General features: G+C 32.9%; 1 protein-coding gene across 1 annotated transcript in view; it reads left to right on the forward strand.

Moving 5' to 3' along the window:
* The window catches only part of GRID2 (glutamate ionotropic receptor delta type subunit 2), a 1451106-nt gene that overhangs the window by 261145 nt on the left and 1171918 nt on the right, over window positions 1-18043 (forward strand). Inside the window, exon 2 of the mRNA XM_037162687.2 lies at window positions 5861-6016. Within this exon, the coding sequence (XP_037018582.2) occupies window positions 5861-6016 (156 nt within the window). The remainder of the gene's footprint in view (window positions 1-5860; window positions 6017-18043) is intronic.

The raw sequence follows: 18043 nt of genomic DNA on the forward strand, positions 1-18043 counted from the left end.
AGTGCCTTTCCAAGTAGGCACCTTGGGACCTCACACAGTTCTCCCAGTCACCATTAACTTCCCCATTGTATTTTCCTGAATCTCATCAATGGTCTTAAACCTCTGCACTTTAAAAGTTGATTTTAGTTTTGGGAAAAGCCAGAAGTTGTAGGACACCAAATCTTGGCTGTAGCGGTGCTGAGTCACCCCCGGTGATTGGATGTTTCACCAAAAAACTCTGCATGAGATGTGATGCATGAGTAGGTGTGTTATTGTGATGAAGCTGCTAGTCACCAGTTGCCCATAGCTAAAGCCTTCTGAATCATCTGAATAGCTTCCCTGGAGGAATGTTCAAGCTCAGCACAAAAATTGATGCAGAGTCATTGCTCTACTCACTCAGTCATTTTGAATGTGATGCCCACACAGTATGCACATGCTCACTCAACAGTGTCTACCACCCCCACTGACCACTATAGTGAACTTGTCATTGTTCACACCATGCACATTCCAGTCCATTCTCCTAGGATGCCAGGTTACATCAATGTTGGGCAAACTGTTCTAGTTATAGTAACAATGGCTGGACTTTTTCTGGACAGACCTAGTATGTAGGTTATAGGCAAAAACTATGCCATTTTATATAGGAGCTTTAACATCTGTGGATATTTATAATATAAGGTGGGTTCTAAAGGAAGCCCTGCATGGATACCGAGGGACAACTCTATATTTGGGTGTGATTGTGTGCATTTATATGTACATAATACATGGATGACATAATGTATCATATATATACATACATGCACACACACGCACATACATATATATATGTAATATAATGTTACATATATTTTCTCCATAAAGTAAATACTTGGAAAAAGGCCTAGTCTAGAAAAAATAGCACCAAACTTGAATCCAGAAAACCTAAATTTTTACTCCACCCCTCCTAACTTTTGGCTATGTAATTTTAGTAAAATCACTTAAAACCAGTTCTTATGTGTTCTGAAATATGAGATTATGTATACATTATTTGAAATTTCATTCAGCAATGAGATTATAAAGTCAAGAATTGCTTGTTCCCATTATTATTTTAATAAGATTATAATTATCATTATCATCTTAATTCTTCTATGGATGGATTAACATATAATAGATTTTAATTTCCTATCAACAAACCATTTGTTAAAAATAAAGAGGCTTGGCTTCATTGATGATCTCTGTGTCGGGGGCATTTGATCTGATGAGTGGATGGATGGGTGTTGGCACGAATGCATGGGATGGAAGAGAGTCAGAGAGAAGACGGTGAGGACACAGAGAGACAAGCAAGAGAATAAACCATACTGCTTCAACAAAACAGATTCACTGTAGAAAGCACCTTTGAAACGTTTATTTTTCAAAGACTATTTACATATATAGGGCAAAATTCAGAGTAAAGTTTGAACCCAGTGACTAAAAAATGATTAGTTGTCTTTGATTTTATTTGCAACTCTGAATATTGACCATGCTTGTAGGGAGGCATGTTTCATACTTGATGTTTTGCCATTTTAATTGATGTCACTTTAATTGATAATATTTTAATTCTAAGTTGATCATGCCAGAGTAGTGTAAGACATGATGATACTTGCTTGTTTTCAGTTTTTAGAATCATTCATTTTAAATGTTCTTTGGTTTGTTACTCATATAAGTGAGTGATATCGATCTTTCTACCAACCCTGTATGTAGAAAAATATCAAAATGTTTCTCAATATTTTTAGAGGGAATTCCGTGTTCAATAAAGACATTTTCTTTCCTTCCTTATCTTCCTAGCTAAATAGGGTTTTCTCCTCTTCTTGTATGTATAAGAAAAATAGAATTTAAAGATTCAAACTAAAAATACAAATGTATGGTGAATATTTTGCTGAATAATTTGGGTCTTCTGGAGTCATGATAATGCCTGTGATTATAAATTCACAGGCAAGTACATTTGTAAGTATGCTTTCATTTTAATTTAGATATAGTGCCAAATGTCATGTATTTCAATTTATTTTATTTTATAAAATTATGCCTAACTATATACAAGGAAAGTTTAATCAGTTACTATTTCTTGAATAGCTAATACATTCAGAATCCCTTATAGACACTCAAAGCACAAAAATAGTTCCTGTGGCTCAGGGGATTGTATTCCGTTAGGAGACGTGGAACACACTGTGGTGAGGGAACATCACGAGAAAAGACCTGGAGATGGAAAAGCTTAGAATGGTTTTGAAAGTTATTGAATTGGTTGGGTTAGTAACTTCTAAAAGTTTTGTTTTGCAAATATATTTTTAAAGTTAAATTTGGGTTAAAGCTTTTTGTAGTATAAAACATTGACCCATGAACATGACCCTTCACAACAATAATAAATTAAGACATCGCCACATTTTTAGTATTACTATAAACTATAATTATTTCCTTTCTAAAATAGATAAGTACACATGATGTAGTTTGTATTTAAAAACATGCATGTATATCCACCCGTACATGGGACTCTCTTAGTATAAGTAAAGCCTTTCTCTTTCCCTTCCATTAAATAAACAGATCATCATCCCTTAATAATGAAATGACTGGTTACAAATTGGTATAACAAGAGTACTTAGAAGGTGATCTGTTTTTCTTCCTTGCTGTTCTTCCCTCCAGTCTGGCCAATGAAAAATGTGAATAGTGTATAGACATAACTTACTGGGTTGTTTTCAGAGTACTTGTGTTTAATACAAACTGCTGCATCTATGCTGTTGGTACAGAGCCAAATTTAAGATGAGATTTTTATAGCTGAAGAAAGTAAACAAATAACTGAATTTGAAATGTTAGCTAGAATTGCCTACTCTTTGGTTATGCTATGTGAAGTAAGATGGACTTTATGCTGGGCATGACCTTGCTGTTTGCGAAAAGATCAAGTGCTTCTATTGTGCATTTCCTTTCATTCTATCTTAAGTCAGCACAGAATTGACTCATTTGCTATCATTTCTACAAGCGCCAACCATTTATTAAGCCAGGTTTAAGGCAAATTTAAGTGTTCTGTCAGGTGATAGTAAAATGTTTCCATTAAAAATGTATTATCGGTAAAAAAAATGTATTATCAGTACTCGCTAGAAGTCAGTAATAACATCACCCTACATATAACAAGGGTGATTAGAGAGTCTTTTCAAAGACACATTTAGAAGCCATGACAACTATAGGATCACTGTATAAACATAGATAATGTCTTGTGAATACAAATTTAGATTATTTAGTTTAAAATGAACTCATTTTACATTTATATCACATTTTCTACAAACTGCTAAAGGAATTTGTATATCTGAATATGATAATATTACATTTCAATGCAATGATGAATCTAGATCTGATAAGAATTATCACAAATTAAAATAAGTCTTCATGAAGTTGGCTTAAAATTAGTAAAATAAATCTAATGCTTTTTGCCTAAGTATTTTACCAAAATCTTAATTTCTAAGATTAAAAGTAAATTTCTATATGGTTCCTATATAAAATAGGTAAAAAATTAATGTCTGTTGTGAACATTTAATTGTACAAAATGTTAATATTCTGGTTCATAGCTACATAATATAATTGGGAAGTACATACTTTATATCAGTTTTTAAAACTTCTTCATCCCTTTCTCATTCTATTAGTCATGGGCAGGTGTTCAAATTAGATAAGAAACAAAAAGTAAGGGGTGAAAGAAGCAGGTCAAAGGACTCAGCATGATCCAGCAAACTTGGAAGAGTAATGATAAGAGAAAGCCAAGTTCACAGAGACATTCTGCCTCCTGTAGCAAAAATTAGTCCTCGCCCTCTCGGGATGAGGCTACTTTACAGTAAAGAGGTCAAAAGAAAGATGCCACGCTGGTCAGAAATGGACATCATTTTCACCCTTGCTTTATCAGGTGTTAAAGGTCTTAACTCTAATGATAGTATATGTTTAATGTCCTGATCTGTCTTTTACTAGAAGGCTTGGGAATTCAGTCATAGTTGTTTGTATACAGTCAACACAGCTGATAGATGCATGTCTGCCTTATCTGTGTGTGCATATATAGTCTGTGTATATCTCTTCCTGTATGTGTGTACTTATATGTAGAAAAGATAATTTATATAAAATGACAATCTCATTTTATATGTTCAAACTACAATGAATATTATTGTCAAGAAACATAGATTATGTGTATGTCCACATATATGTAGGCATGTGCATATATAGCCACTCCCTTGTCATGTAATTGACCCTGAGGTGTGTGTCCTTTTTTGCCAGAAGGGAATTCATTGGATTTATTCAAAAAGGCAAAAGTGCATTGAGATAAATATTTATAATTATAAAGTAAACAATGTGTAAATGTGTGCATGCTTAGTAGTCAGAATGAATTCAAATAAAGCATGTAAGGCCAAAGGGGAAAAATTTCCCAGATTTGTGACAGGATCTTCATAAAAATCTTTTATTCCTTATCTATATACTATTTGGAAAGCAGCAGTATCCCATCGTGATTCAGAGCAAGGATACTGAAATCAAGGAAGCAAGGGCTCTGTCCCTTACTGTGGGACTTTCTGTATACTGTTTGCACTGAATCTTAAATTTTTTAATTGAGTATATTGGGATGACACTGGTTAACAAAACCATACTGGTTCCAAGTATACAACTCAACAAAACATCAGCCACACGCTTCATTGTTCACCCATACACAATATTTTATGACTGTATGTATATGCCATTGTATACATGTGCATGTCACATCATAATTTTAAGGACTAAATAAGATACTGTAGTATGGAAAATTAATAGGAAACTATAAGTACTGTTTGGACCACAGCGTTGAAAAACAAGAAGCCATTAGCATTTACTGAGGTTTTTTAGACAGATGTTGAAGGTGGGGCTTAGACTCTGAACCCCTTGCTCTAGGTCTCGCCTGAGTAAGTGGCAGAATCTGAATTTGAAATCAGTGTACTCAGTACAGGTGCATTCAACCAATGCAGTGCTGACAAACACAAGGAAAGTTAGTCACAACTCTCCTCATTATCATTATTGTAGAAGAATGGAAAATGCCATGATTATCCACTAGGATTTAATCTTAGTCTACCAAGAAATATTTCTCACTCACCTTTGTTGACAGATTTGTCTATCTTTAATTTTTTTAATGTTATTGACTTTACTACTAATAAAACTGAAACTCTTGCCTTTAAAAAAAATAAAAGGAGAGTCCTGACGCAGCACGTCTCAGCTGGCTGAGCATCATGCAGCAAAGGGAAATCTCTCTGGTTCGATTCCCTGTCAGGGCAGATGGCTGGGTTGAGGGCTGGTCCCCAGTTGGGGCCGGTGTGAGAGGTCACCCATCCATTCTTTCTCTCCCTCCTTTCTCCCGCCATACTAAAAATAAATAAATACAATCTTTAAAAATGAATTAAAAAGGGGGAGGAAGGAAGGAAATAAAAAGAAATAAGAAAAATAAGTTTTAATTATAACAGAACTTTTATTCCTATATACTTTATGAATGAGCTTTCAGAAAGTTTCCTGATTTTATCTCCTACTATTCATAAAAAAAATTTCTAAGCTATGAATTTCTAAAGATTTCATGATAGAAGTGTTTCATGTATTAGCCATTTTGTCCTTTTCAAAGCTTTTTGTACTTATTAAATTGTCTTCCCAGTGTTCTCTCTGCAATGACACTTTAATGTACTATTCATCACATCCATTTAGAAGAAGTCACCACATCCCGGCTTAGGTCCCACACTGCTTCCAGAACAACGTGTGTCAGTAATAAACAAAGTGGGTGCTTTCAATGAAAGTCTGCATTTTCAAGTACATTCGTTGCTTTGAGATATTCCCAGTGGGCATGACAGAATATTTACATTATCGTTTAATGGCCACACTCACTTCTTTCTAGGAGCAATTTTTGATGAATCTGCCAAAAAGGATGATGAGGTGTTTCGCACAGCAGTTGGCGACCTCAACCAGAATGAGGAGATCTTACAGACCGAGAAAATCACGTTTTCAGTGACATTTGTTGATGGCAACAACCCATTTCAAGCAGTCCAAGAAGGTAAGGTTCGTCAGCAGTCCACTTTTTAGAAGGTTTTTGTTTCAATTTGAATGGCATTAAAATTAGTTGTGTAAAAAGCTGTTGATTACAGATATTATTTTTGCCTCTTTGCTACATTGCTTCTCTTCAAAAGTGTTAATCCTGTATTCCACTTCTGCAAGGGCAGAGTGTGAAAAGGTTTTGGTTTAACTGAAATGTAATATTAAAGAAACATAGATATTTGCAATAAAAACTTTCCCATCTTTTATGATTTTAATGTGAATGAAACATTCCCAAAATAGGACTTTTCTATTTGAATTTTTACTTCTTTGAAAATATGCCACCTTGAATGTTAGTTACCACTTGTGATGACATTTCAGGTGTATCCAGACATATTGCTGGAAGGGAAATTTTTAGACACTTCATGGAAAACAAAGATCTTGTGCTGGGTTCTTGGCATAGACCTAGGCTTCTTTTTTTTTATTGTCTACAATATACCAAATATTAAAGCACTTTCCTCCATTAATTCTGTATGCTTGATTGGATTAAAATTTTTCATAGTTATAGTCATACAAATGCAAATTGTTTTATTATGCTGAAATAATCATTTGCGTGAATGAAGGTTTTGATTGAATGATATTACACTAATAGAATTTTAGTATTAATGGCATTATGCTAATAAAATATTTGGCCTTTGGATCAGCAAAACACTTGTTCCTGAAACTATTTGTTGCTAATCTATATTACATTTTATTATATTTAAAGTACATTTAAAAATACCAAAATAAAATTAATTTAATTAAATGAAGCATCTGCTTCATTAAAAACTTAAAAAAGAGGATTTGGCAGAAGAAAAGACAGATAAGGTACATTGTGTGGTAAAGTGTAGCAAGAAACTTTTTAAACACAAATATTGAACAGGTAAGGAAAATAAATAGAAGGTTTGTTTCTTCTCATGTGTTCTTTTCGTCAACGTTGTATCTGCATGATATACAGGTAAACTTTATCGGAATATGTTTTGATCAGTAGTAGCATTGGTTACCGTTGAAACTTACTAATGCTCACTCCCTCACTAACAGAATGAATGGAATGATTAGTGATCTAATGGATTTTCCTTCTCATTAATTGGATGAGTGGAAAAGGTATTGTTTTAATAAACAGAAGAGATTTAACTACTGTTTTTTTTCAAATAAGCTGTTTATAATAATATGTAATTTAAATTTTCAATTAGTAAACATCTATTTAAAAAGTTAGGTTAATATAAACATGCAGTTATTTACTTTTTAAAATCAGAAGTATTCTGGAAATTGGGGGCTTTAAATAAGGAATATGTTGATGGATTTTTCCATAGAATCATTGAAAAACTATCTAAATTAATATTAGAATTCATGAAGCAATCTGCAAAATAAGAAAGTTGAATTTGAGGAAAATAATAATGTAAAAAATTACATACTAGAAGAGTATGTTATTTATTTGAAATATATCTCTATGACATTTCTCTCTCAATTCTTAGTTTTAAAGACTGGGATGAGAGAAGTAAAAAATGAGGACCTATTTATTTATTTTTTGTGACAGTCTTCTGATTAACAATTTATTAATTTTTTTATAAATTAACTTCAATGCTAAAATGTCCATGCCTTTTAAAAATTCAACTTGGACTGAAAAGGTGTAGAAATAAAGATATGAAGACAATACAGTGGGTAGAAAGTAATTACAAAGTCTGAATAAATATGAATCTCGCAACTTTTTTAGAGACTATAATTTGAAAGGCGAAGACAATTCTTAAAATTGAAAAAAATCACATGGCATATTTTTGAAAACCTAGAGAATTATAGAAGTGTAAAGGGATCAGCACGATCTGTTTACATATCTCATTGAGTCACCATTGTACTGCCAGTTAAATTCTGTAAACAATAGCTCTCTCAAAAGAACCATTGTGAAGGGAAAGAATTTGTGGAATTGAAAGCAAATTGAGAGAGAAAATAAGTTTTAATTTTCTGAAATAGAGACCACTAGATATTTGTCAAGAAAGAAGAACGAGCTTGCAGTTTGCTTGATGATTTCTGATACTAACTGGGTGTTCTGGACCAGTTATTTTGAGGCTCTTCTCGAAGTACAAAAGCTCTGGAGCTAGTTTGTTTCTGCATTTCATATCCAGAAAGATCTCTGCTACTTTTAGAAGCAAAAATAAGTTTCTCTAGTTTTTTTTTTTTACAAGTGACTTGTTTGAACAAATAAGGGGAAATATTCACCTGAATGAGAAGATGAAAGAATTAAGAAGTGTTTTCTTAAATGTTTACAAGAAGTAATTTAGAAAGAAAACACAATTGTGTGATCAAAAATTGCCAGTTTTCTGTGATTCTATCATTTCTGTATTCCATTAAAATCTATAGGACAGAGGGTTTTAACAATTTGTTTATTTTTCACATTCTAAAGGAGAACAAAATGTTACTGATTGTTTACGCATTATCAGTCCATATGAACTTGTAACAACTTCATGGTTTTCAGTTCTCTCTCATCCTCTTTTTGCTTTTTTGTTTATTTGAATTTGAAAGTCTGATCCTGAACACATAGCATCAGCAAGCATGTAGATATTTGGTGATAATAACAAATGATAAAAGGATTGACCCTCAGATAGAGAAATAAGGTCTAAAAACCTAAAATCCTCCATTTACTTTATTTTTATAACTTCCTTCCACTAGACACATTTGCATCATTTTTTTAGTAATTTAAATTTTTGTTTACCTTGTTTAGCTACTACCTACACTTAATAGAGAAATTTATGATACATAAACAACTTATTTAACCCACACACTGTGATAAAGAGTGACGGCACTGATATAAAAAGCTCTTTTATAGCTGTGATTATAGTAAGTTTGTGCATAGTAATAATGGAACTAAATAATAAATCATTACTTTTAAGGTGAGTGTCTAGAAGATGATAACTTGGTTATAACTCAGGGTCAGTGTTCCTTTCTCTGGAGACCAGTGAATATATTGGATCAATGTCCTGTAACGTTAATCTCCATTCTTTTAGAAATGAATGGTAGAAAATAATTTCTCTTTTGGCACAAAAGTAATCTTGAAATAAGCTACCAATTTTCATAATTATTTTTTCTATATTTTGATTATATTTTTAAAAGCCATTGTACAGATTTTTATCTGCTGAGCTGTGGGGTGTTAACTAAGGAAAAATAATTTTTACATTTTAACTCAGGACATTTTTTTTGTAAGCTACTTTCTATCTGGGATTAAGCTTCTCCTTTAAGATGATATGTAAAAGAAAAAAATCACATGGCATATTTTTGAAAACCCAGAGAATTATAGAAGTGGAAAATTACATATTCCTAGTTGAATGTTCTTGATATATACATGAAGCAATTGAGACCAGAGTGATTAAGTAAATTTTCTACACAGCGCAAGTGTGAATAAGAGAAATAACTAAACTGAGACTTTCAAACCATTATTCTAATATTTTCCTTGCTGTATCTGCTAGCCGTATATGTGGGGAGGGCTCAGAATGTATTCTAAGACATCATTAAATTATGTGGGAAGTGAAAATGTATCAAATTTATGTTTTGACACTATTTATTTTTGACACTATTTGAGTTTTTTGATCTCATAGAATAGTAGACAAATTCTAATCTGGTTGATCAATACAATTTGCATTGGATAAATCGCTCTTGTTCTTTCATCTTGGTTTTCCTCATATATAAATAAGAAGTCAGAACATAAATGATGCACTTTTAAGGTCAGTTTTATTTCTGTGGATGAGATGTTTCACAACTCCCTAGAACACATTTCCAGATTTAGAACTTGATCACCATATAAGTTTCTCTTTAGAGAAGGACTCACATTGCTGAAGTTGCCTCCTAGTTTTTTTGTGTGACTGGCTTCAAAATAAATTAAAAGTATTTATACTACCTGTCCTCCTCTTTCCTACCTCATTCAACTATTCACTGCAATCTTTCTCCCTCTCCCAAAAAGAAAACAAACAAACAAACAAACCTGTATTGCTATCACCGTAATCCAGCAAGGCTTTTTATGCTAGTTCCATTGACCTGGACCAAAACAGTTTTTGCTGACCTTTTCTCTTTACTCCTCCTTTGTGATATCTGTTTACTGGATGTAACATAGATGCACAAATGTGTGGTGTGAGAGAGACTGTTTTCTCAACTAATAACAATAGCAATTACATATGTGGTCAGCTCTTAGCTGATACTCACAGCAGTATGGGCCACGAAAGGTGCTAATTTACAAGAAAAAATGTCAGGGTTGGTGAAGAGAGTGCAGAAATAGGAATCCATGTGTAATTGTTGCATATATTTTGTGTGCCTGGAAGGATATAAAACACTGTATGTTGTTATTGTATAGTCAGATTCATTTAAAACCATTTTAAATATTTGCTATTATTAAAAACACAACTAACAATGAAATACTAAGGGCAAAATTATATTGTAGAATTACAAATAACTAGATTTGAAAGAAATGGGAGTAACTATCATAAGTATCGTTCTTTCTGTTATATCACCAACCGTTATAAACAAGATAGTTACAAAAGTTGTTTTCAGCATATAAAGCAGTTCCAAGTTTCAGCCTGTTCTACCGTTAACATTCTCCTTAGTATTCTACAACGTGAATATTGATGACTCCCCCAAAGTTTGTAAGAATATACACCTCCTTTTTAATGCAGTGACATTCTCAGTTGTGTTCACCTATTATATCTTCCAAAATAAAATAAGTTTAGGTGTTACAACAGACTTTTATGATTTATAAAAATCAGCCTCATTTCTCTATAATTATGTGTAAAAGACACAAGTATCCATGTCATGTGTGTAAAGGGGATAATAGGAGTGTAATTTAACCAAAAAGATTGTAAGGAAATCTAAGTAGAAAAAAAACACTTCTCCAAAACACATCACCATTCAGTGTGAATATTTCTGGTGACATGGGCTAAATCCGAGTAGCTTGGTTTAAAGAGCATATAAATGTAAAAGAATGATTTATGCAGTGACACTATTTGATGGCTTATTTCAGAGCTTAGTCTCATAATTTATATCACTCTCTGCTTTAATAAAATATTTTTACTGTGATAATCTGCTAATTCCGTAATGCTTAGACTGGCTTCTGCAACTTGCCTAGCATAGGACTTTAGTACATATGCCTCGTCAGCCTGTTTTTCTGGACCAATTTTGGTAGCTCCAACTCTAGTCTATTTTCTGAATTATTTGCTGAACTTGAGAATTAGTGGCTTTGGGGGCCAATTAAACAAACCTGTATATCCTCTGGATATAATTCTGCTCATTCATTCATTTGTTCATGTATTTTTCATTTCTTCTTCCCTTCTCACATCAAGGACAGTATTATGTTATGAATCCCAGTCTTGAGTCCTAATGGTGTGTGTAACTCATACCGAACCCTGTATGAGAAGGGGTGGGAGGGCTGAATGAGACAGCTGACCAGTATCTCAGAAACTGGAACATCAGGAGGGAGACTGGATGTTCATTCAGTGACTGGCTGGACCATTTCCTTTCCTCCAGGACTCTGGGACATTTACCTTGGTCAATTCCCCACCAATCCTCTGCCAAGTCCAAAATCACTTTTTCTCCCTATCCGCTATATTCTAAATATGGGCATATAAGGTCTGGAATCAGAATATGTTTATTGTTTAATCAGAAAATTCATCATCAATGCAATATTAAAGTATGAAGAATTCTCTGTCTGTTAGGGACAGCAATTCCATCATCCTTTTAAACATCTTATACTACCTCTTTCCATTGAAGACTTCCCCATCAAGAAGAATTAAAGTAGGATATATTTGGAATCAAATGTTGGAAGTAGCCAGTGAAATCAATTATCCTATTACTTATTAAATGCCTAGTACTTATTAATTAAATGCCTCTTCCAACATTGGGACAGCTACAATAGGAGATAACAAAAGAAATTGAGGACAGTGTCCGTATGCAGAAGCTTAAAAAGGTACTTGAGAGAGCTGAGAATTTTTGAAACATGAAAAGACATTATGCTGTTGCCTTCTACTGATAACTTAGGGATATAATTATATTAAGAATAAAAAGGAAGAAGATACAGCTTTTAAAAATATTTTCATAAAAGATGAAATATATTTCTTAAAATATTTTAACATTATTAATGAAGATACAAATTGCATAGCTTATTTTTTACTGTAATTTATTATACCCTCTATTGGTAAGCCTTTTCCTTATCTCAGTCCATACCATACTGTTAAAGTACCAGGTCTCTAACACAATGGGTACGTTGAAATTCAGATGTTTATAGACCTCTACATTGTAATTTTATAGCTTTTCTTCTTTGAGGTCTTTTACCTTACTATTTGAAATTGTGTACTGTTGTGTAAATTACCTCATTAAAAAAATATATACATATACATATATATATATTTAACAGTACGTGCTACTCTGGATGTTTTATTTAGAAGAATCCTCAACAGCTTTCTATAAAGTTGTGTATATTAGAAGTGAAGGTTTATTCTTCTGTTGTTGCTTAAGTGTTCTTTTTTCTACCAAGCATTTTTCTTATAATAAAGCAAATCACTTTCTTCTATTCTCTTTCTACCTTTATAGATACAGTGCATCATTAGAGCAGCATAATCCAGTTTTTAATTGGTCCTTTATAATACTAACTTGGTTAAAGTATCACCTCTATGTCTTAAAGTGACTGTGAATATATGGTTTATTAGATGAAAGACCACACTTACCTACACTCTGCAGTTGCAATGAAAGTCCATTGTATGGTAAAAAAATAGTTTACGTTCATGGTGACAAACCAAAGATGACTTTACTATATTCAGAAATTTTAAACTATTATCAGTATTATTGATATCCAAATCTCAAATGATCCAGTGCTTCTGCTTAACATGAAAACCAAAAATAGCCTGACTTTTTACTTTAACATTTATTTTTGCATGTCTTTGGCAAGTGTTGTTAGGCTTATGGGAATCACACTGCATGTAGTCTTTTAGTACTCACACAACATTTTGAATTTTCTTGTAATTTTCAAAAGAATTATTTGAAACACTCTCAGAAGAGCCATACACAAAGCCGATATGCAATAGAAAATTTCATATTCTGAGAAGGAGAATGAGTCAGCAGGTACTTACGCCTGTGACCATTCAGCCTTGAGCTGCTCTGCCCAGTGCTGTGCTTTCCACGGTCTGCTCTTCAGTCTCACCTGGTTACCTGGTTAACCTGACATCTGTTGCTGTGTGTTAGGTCCTGGCCTCTTTGTGATCTTCTGCCTTTTGTTCCCCCATTGTAGGGCTCTTTTTCAACTCCTCATTCATCCCTTGTTTGATCATTGATGCTCCATATTGCACAGGTACACTCAGGAGAGCTTATTTGCTTCGGTATGACTTAAATTTGATGCCTTATATTCTGCTTAGAATAAAACATGGTAATTAAATATATGAGTCATGAACCAAGATGTGTCTGCCTTTATATGAGTTCTAATGTCTCAGTATCTGTAGAACCTTGAACATACCAAATGTGTCTGACCCTTAGTTTCTTCATATATGAAATGGGATTAAATATACACTTTATGGGATTATGATGATTATGTAATTGTAGAATAATGGTTAATTACACAGAGTTGTAATTATGGCTTGTGGGTTTCTCTACTAATCTAAATACATCTTAATAATACTGAGGAGCATGACAACTTAGCGCTATTGCCTGTGTTCATCAGTAAATTTCTGTCCTTAGCTGTTCTTATTTCTCAAACATCCTCTACCACATATCTTGGTAGTTCCCATGGATACCACTGAAAATGCTGTTTATTGTTTGCCTAGCCAGTGTCATTTCATTGTCCAGCTGAGCCTTTCTTTGTCAAGATCTTAGGGTTGTAAAAAATGTAAAAATTAAATGTTTCTGTTTTTTTCTCTCTTCCTGGGCTAGTACTGCTAATCAGTATGGGAAGACGAGCATTATGTTTGTAGTATAATTTATTTGGCAAATAGTAGTGATGTGGCAACATGTGTACTTAGGGGTGGGAGGATTTTAAATAGCTTGTTACAGTTTCTAGGAAGTAGAGTAGGCCTGGGGAGATCAAATTAAAGCTTTCTGATGATTTGTGTAGGCTTAATACAGTCAGTGAAGTAAATAAAGCACTGAGTCATAACTAAATGGAATTCAGTTGTAGAGAGGCATAATGTTACAGAACAGCAATAATATGCGAAGGTCAAATATATAAAAGAATTCAAGGAAAGCTTTATGCTTTGACAGATGCATCATCTCTGGTATTTTGAGTTTGTTTCTGACATAATTGTTTAAAAGGTTATCTTTCTATGTTCTGCACATTTTTATTCCAACTATACATGGTCAAATATTAACTCTAAAAACTTGAACATTGAGTTCTTTGAATTTCCAGTGCTATTTTCTTCAATAACACATGCTATAATGTTATTTTCTAAGGAATCATGCCTCATTTCAAGCCATATTTGCATTTTCTCCTTTTATTGACTAATGATATTAAGGTTGGTTAAGCTCATTCCTTTAGGCTGTATTTTCAAATTAAAAAAGACTTCAAACACAAAAGTTCTTAATGTCTATTATATATGAGAAATATATTCAAAAATGGAAAGTAAACATTATCTTATAATGTAATTTTGGGGGAAAACTTATACAAATTGAAATCAGAAACAGTCCCAGTACAGAGAGTATTTCTAGATAGAGTAACTGAATATTCACATTCAGTAATATTGTTGTGCGTTCCTTTTGAATTTGCAGTTCTATGAAATCAAACAGAATACTTTGAGATGGTCTTGTGTACCTACTCATGTCATTAAAACTGATCAAGATGTGCATGGCTCTGGTGATTGAAAGGAACTAGAGAATTAAAAAATAAAGGCACATTCTTACTTGTCAAAGAATAAGAAACCGATACATAGCCATGTTCTGTCTTCTTCCAAATCCTATTTTTGCTCTTATATTGTCAATAATCTTTATTGTTTGACATTAGTAAATTAATCTTCTTATTCTGATTTAATTTTCTAAATGTTTTTTTCTCTAGTTTAAAGATTTAACTCTGTTAACTCATTATATTTACAAACATTTATATATGCACACCCATATGTATATATTTGTATGTTAAACTCTATCTATATTATCATAAGCCATATGGATATATGCTATGCATATATACAAATATGATATAATTTGTGTGTGTGTATACACACATGTGTAAATAAGTTCACCAGTTCATCAAGCACTATCTCTTTTATCATCCTTCCTATGTTGATTCATGCTTTTCCGGGGACAATTTTAGACCCCCCATTACTATGTCAGTTAAAATGAAATAGGAAAGGTTTGTTGTCAAACCACCATCATTCACTATCTAAAATTTATGCCTGGTCTCCAAGCGGGTATAGAATGGAGGTTTACACTTCTTTTTCTTGGACATTGCCTAAAGCTTAAGTGTGAAAAGGATAGAATAACTGGCAGGAAACTATGAATTACCAAGAACAATTGATTTTTATTTCAGAAATCAAAATTATAATTGTTCACTCAATTGTAATATTATTCTAACTCACCAGCTAGGCACTATATAAAGAGCTTGTACAGATGAATGAGACAAATTTAACTGAAGAACCCAACTTTATAATATAGTACAGCAATTTTCAGCTCATGAGCAACAAGTATTTTTAAAACATGTAATACCTGACTATTTAGTTAGGGACACTGACCTCTTTTCCCTTATACTGTCAAATTGAAAAATGACAATAAAAGCTGTCTGTGTGAGTAAATAAAAATTATAGTTATTATTTTTGCCAGATTAGCAAAAATATAAAATATTTTTTTGATGTGACACAGAATTTTAGTGATTAGTTCATATGTGCAATGAGATAAAAAAGATTGAAAATTATTGGTCTGGTAGCATTAAGAGCTAAACAAATAATTGTTTCTTATTGGAGAAAAGTGGTATAAAGGAAAGTAAATAATGCTATGATAGAAAATAAGAGTTGGGGTGTGTGTATGATTTAAAACAGAAGCTTCTTTTTGATAGGGTGATTAAAGAAGATAAAAGAAAATAATATTTAAGCCAAGATTTGAGATTGCAAAGTTGCTAGCCATGCAAAGAAAAGAAGAAATAGCATCCCAGGTTATTACATACGGGGATACTATTAGGAAGAATGTATTTGCTGTGTTTGAGAGATTGTATTATTTTCAATGCTCAAATTTTTATTCTTTTATTTTACATGTCCTTATTTCCATCATGAAAGTCATTACTTGCTGGGTAATGATATTATTTATGTGTTTGTTATGCAAATGCTTCAGTTTTTTGTTTTTGTTTTTGTTCTCCCTCCCTTTGGTAGTGGACTATGTTCCAAAGGAAGTCCAATGGTTTGGCAAGTCTCACTGAAGTGAGGTAAACAAGCAAACAAGACCCCTATGGGGAACTTGGGGCATAGGGATTCCAGTCTTGGATCCTTTTCAGTGTGAAGTTCTTCTCTATTACTCTGATTTTGAATATAGTTATAGAACTTCTGGACTTTTCATGTAAATGTACTTGCTCTCAGGAAAAATAAATGAAACAAATCAAAGACAGAAAGAATGTCACTCAATTTTTTTGTCTTTTAATACAGAATATTGCACAGTGGTATATGAATATTTGAAACTAGGAAAGAAACATCATCAATCTGTGGCTGTTGTGTTTGCTCCACACTCTGAGAAAAGAGCTCTATTTGAAAAGCCCAATGATGAGAAGTAACATTTATAATTTACTGTATCATATGAACTGCTAAAAGTGTTTTTCACCTGCTCTTTATAGTGCCTGATAAACTATAAGGTAGTTAGTATGCCTATTAGTGCTTTACACATGAGGCGGCCTGTTCTCTGTCACTTTCTCCTTCGAAACGCCATTAGTTTAGTTCCTCTCTTCTCTATCTTATGGTCTATGATGGTTACCACCTCACGGCTGCTAGTGTTGGATTTTTGTTCTTGCCTTTATTTTCTGCTACACCCCACCCACATGTGTATAATTCATACCTTTGAAAAAGAAACCCTTCTCAAATTATCCTACTTTGAGTGCACACATGTAGACTCAAATCCCATTATTTCCCATCTCATCCATTGTTTCTTAATGGGATTTTAACTGATATAATTATTAGCCACTACCCTCTACTGCCTTTGTGGAAAATCTCATCTTAGTTCATTTTTAGTGATTTGATGACTTGTCTAATCTAATCATGAAATGCCAGAATGTATTATGCAGTTTTAATCCATGCATCATATTATAAAACTTAGAAAGAACACCTCATATCGACCTTTAACTTCTGTGATTTAAAACCTGAAATCTTCAAGCCCATGGATATTTTAACAGTTCATCAAAGGCTAACTTGACATTGGAGTTATTGAGTGGCAGCTTGCCTTTGGAAATGCACTAGGTCTGACCAGAAATGGGACTGATCTCCAAATAACCAACCCACAACATAGCTGAATGACTGCTTTTTAAGGAAACATGATTATTTTTATTTAAAATGAAATAACAAACGGAATAAGTTTTATGAAAACTAATGTTTCAGTTATATATTTAAAATACCTCATTAAAATTTCTCTAAGGAAGTTGAGGAATTATTTGATCACAAACTCTTGACTATTTTATTCACTTTCCTATGGGGAAATGTTTTCCTATAATTTCTGTTATACCATTCTTTATATGAATGGTTTGTTGTGAAATTAGATTCCTCTTAAGTGGCTAAGTGGAAAAACACATTTTATTGCTATACATATTACACAGCAAATATATTTTTGTTATCTACAAACTTGGGAAGTATACTAAGAAGAAACTAACATGCAACAAAAAAAGAACTGTTTTCCATTTTATCTCTTTTTATTTCGAAGACCCATGGTTTAATAGATACTCATGAACAACAAATGTTCAAACAGCAGGTGGCAGAGCATGAGGGGAAGGGAGAGGCACCCTAAAAGCCTGGTGGTCAATATTGTAAGATCCCTGACTTCTTCATTTATTCAATACTATTCGGCCTCCCAAGATAAGATAGTGGTTCTGGCT

Source organism: Artibeus jamaicensis, unplaced genomic scaffold (assembly GCF_021234435.1).
Source record: "Artibeus jamaicensis isolate MK-2021 breed Jamaican fruit bat unplaced genomic scaffold, CSHL_Jam_final contig_452, whole genome shotgun sequence".
NCBI classification, from domain to species: domain Eukaryota; kingdom Metazoa; phylum Chordata; class Mammalia; order Chiroptera; family Phyllostomidae; genus Artibeus; species Artibeus jamaicensis.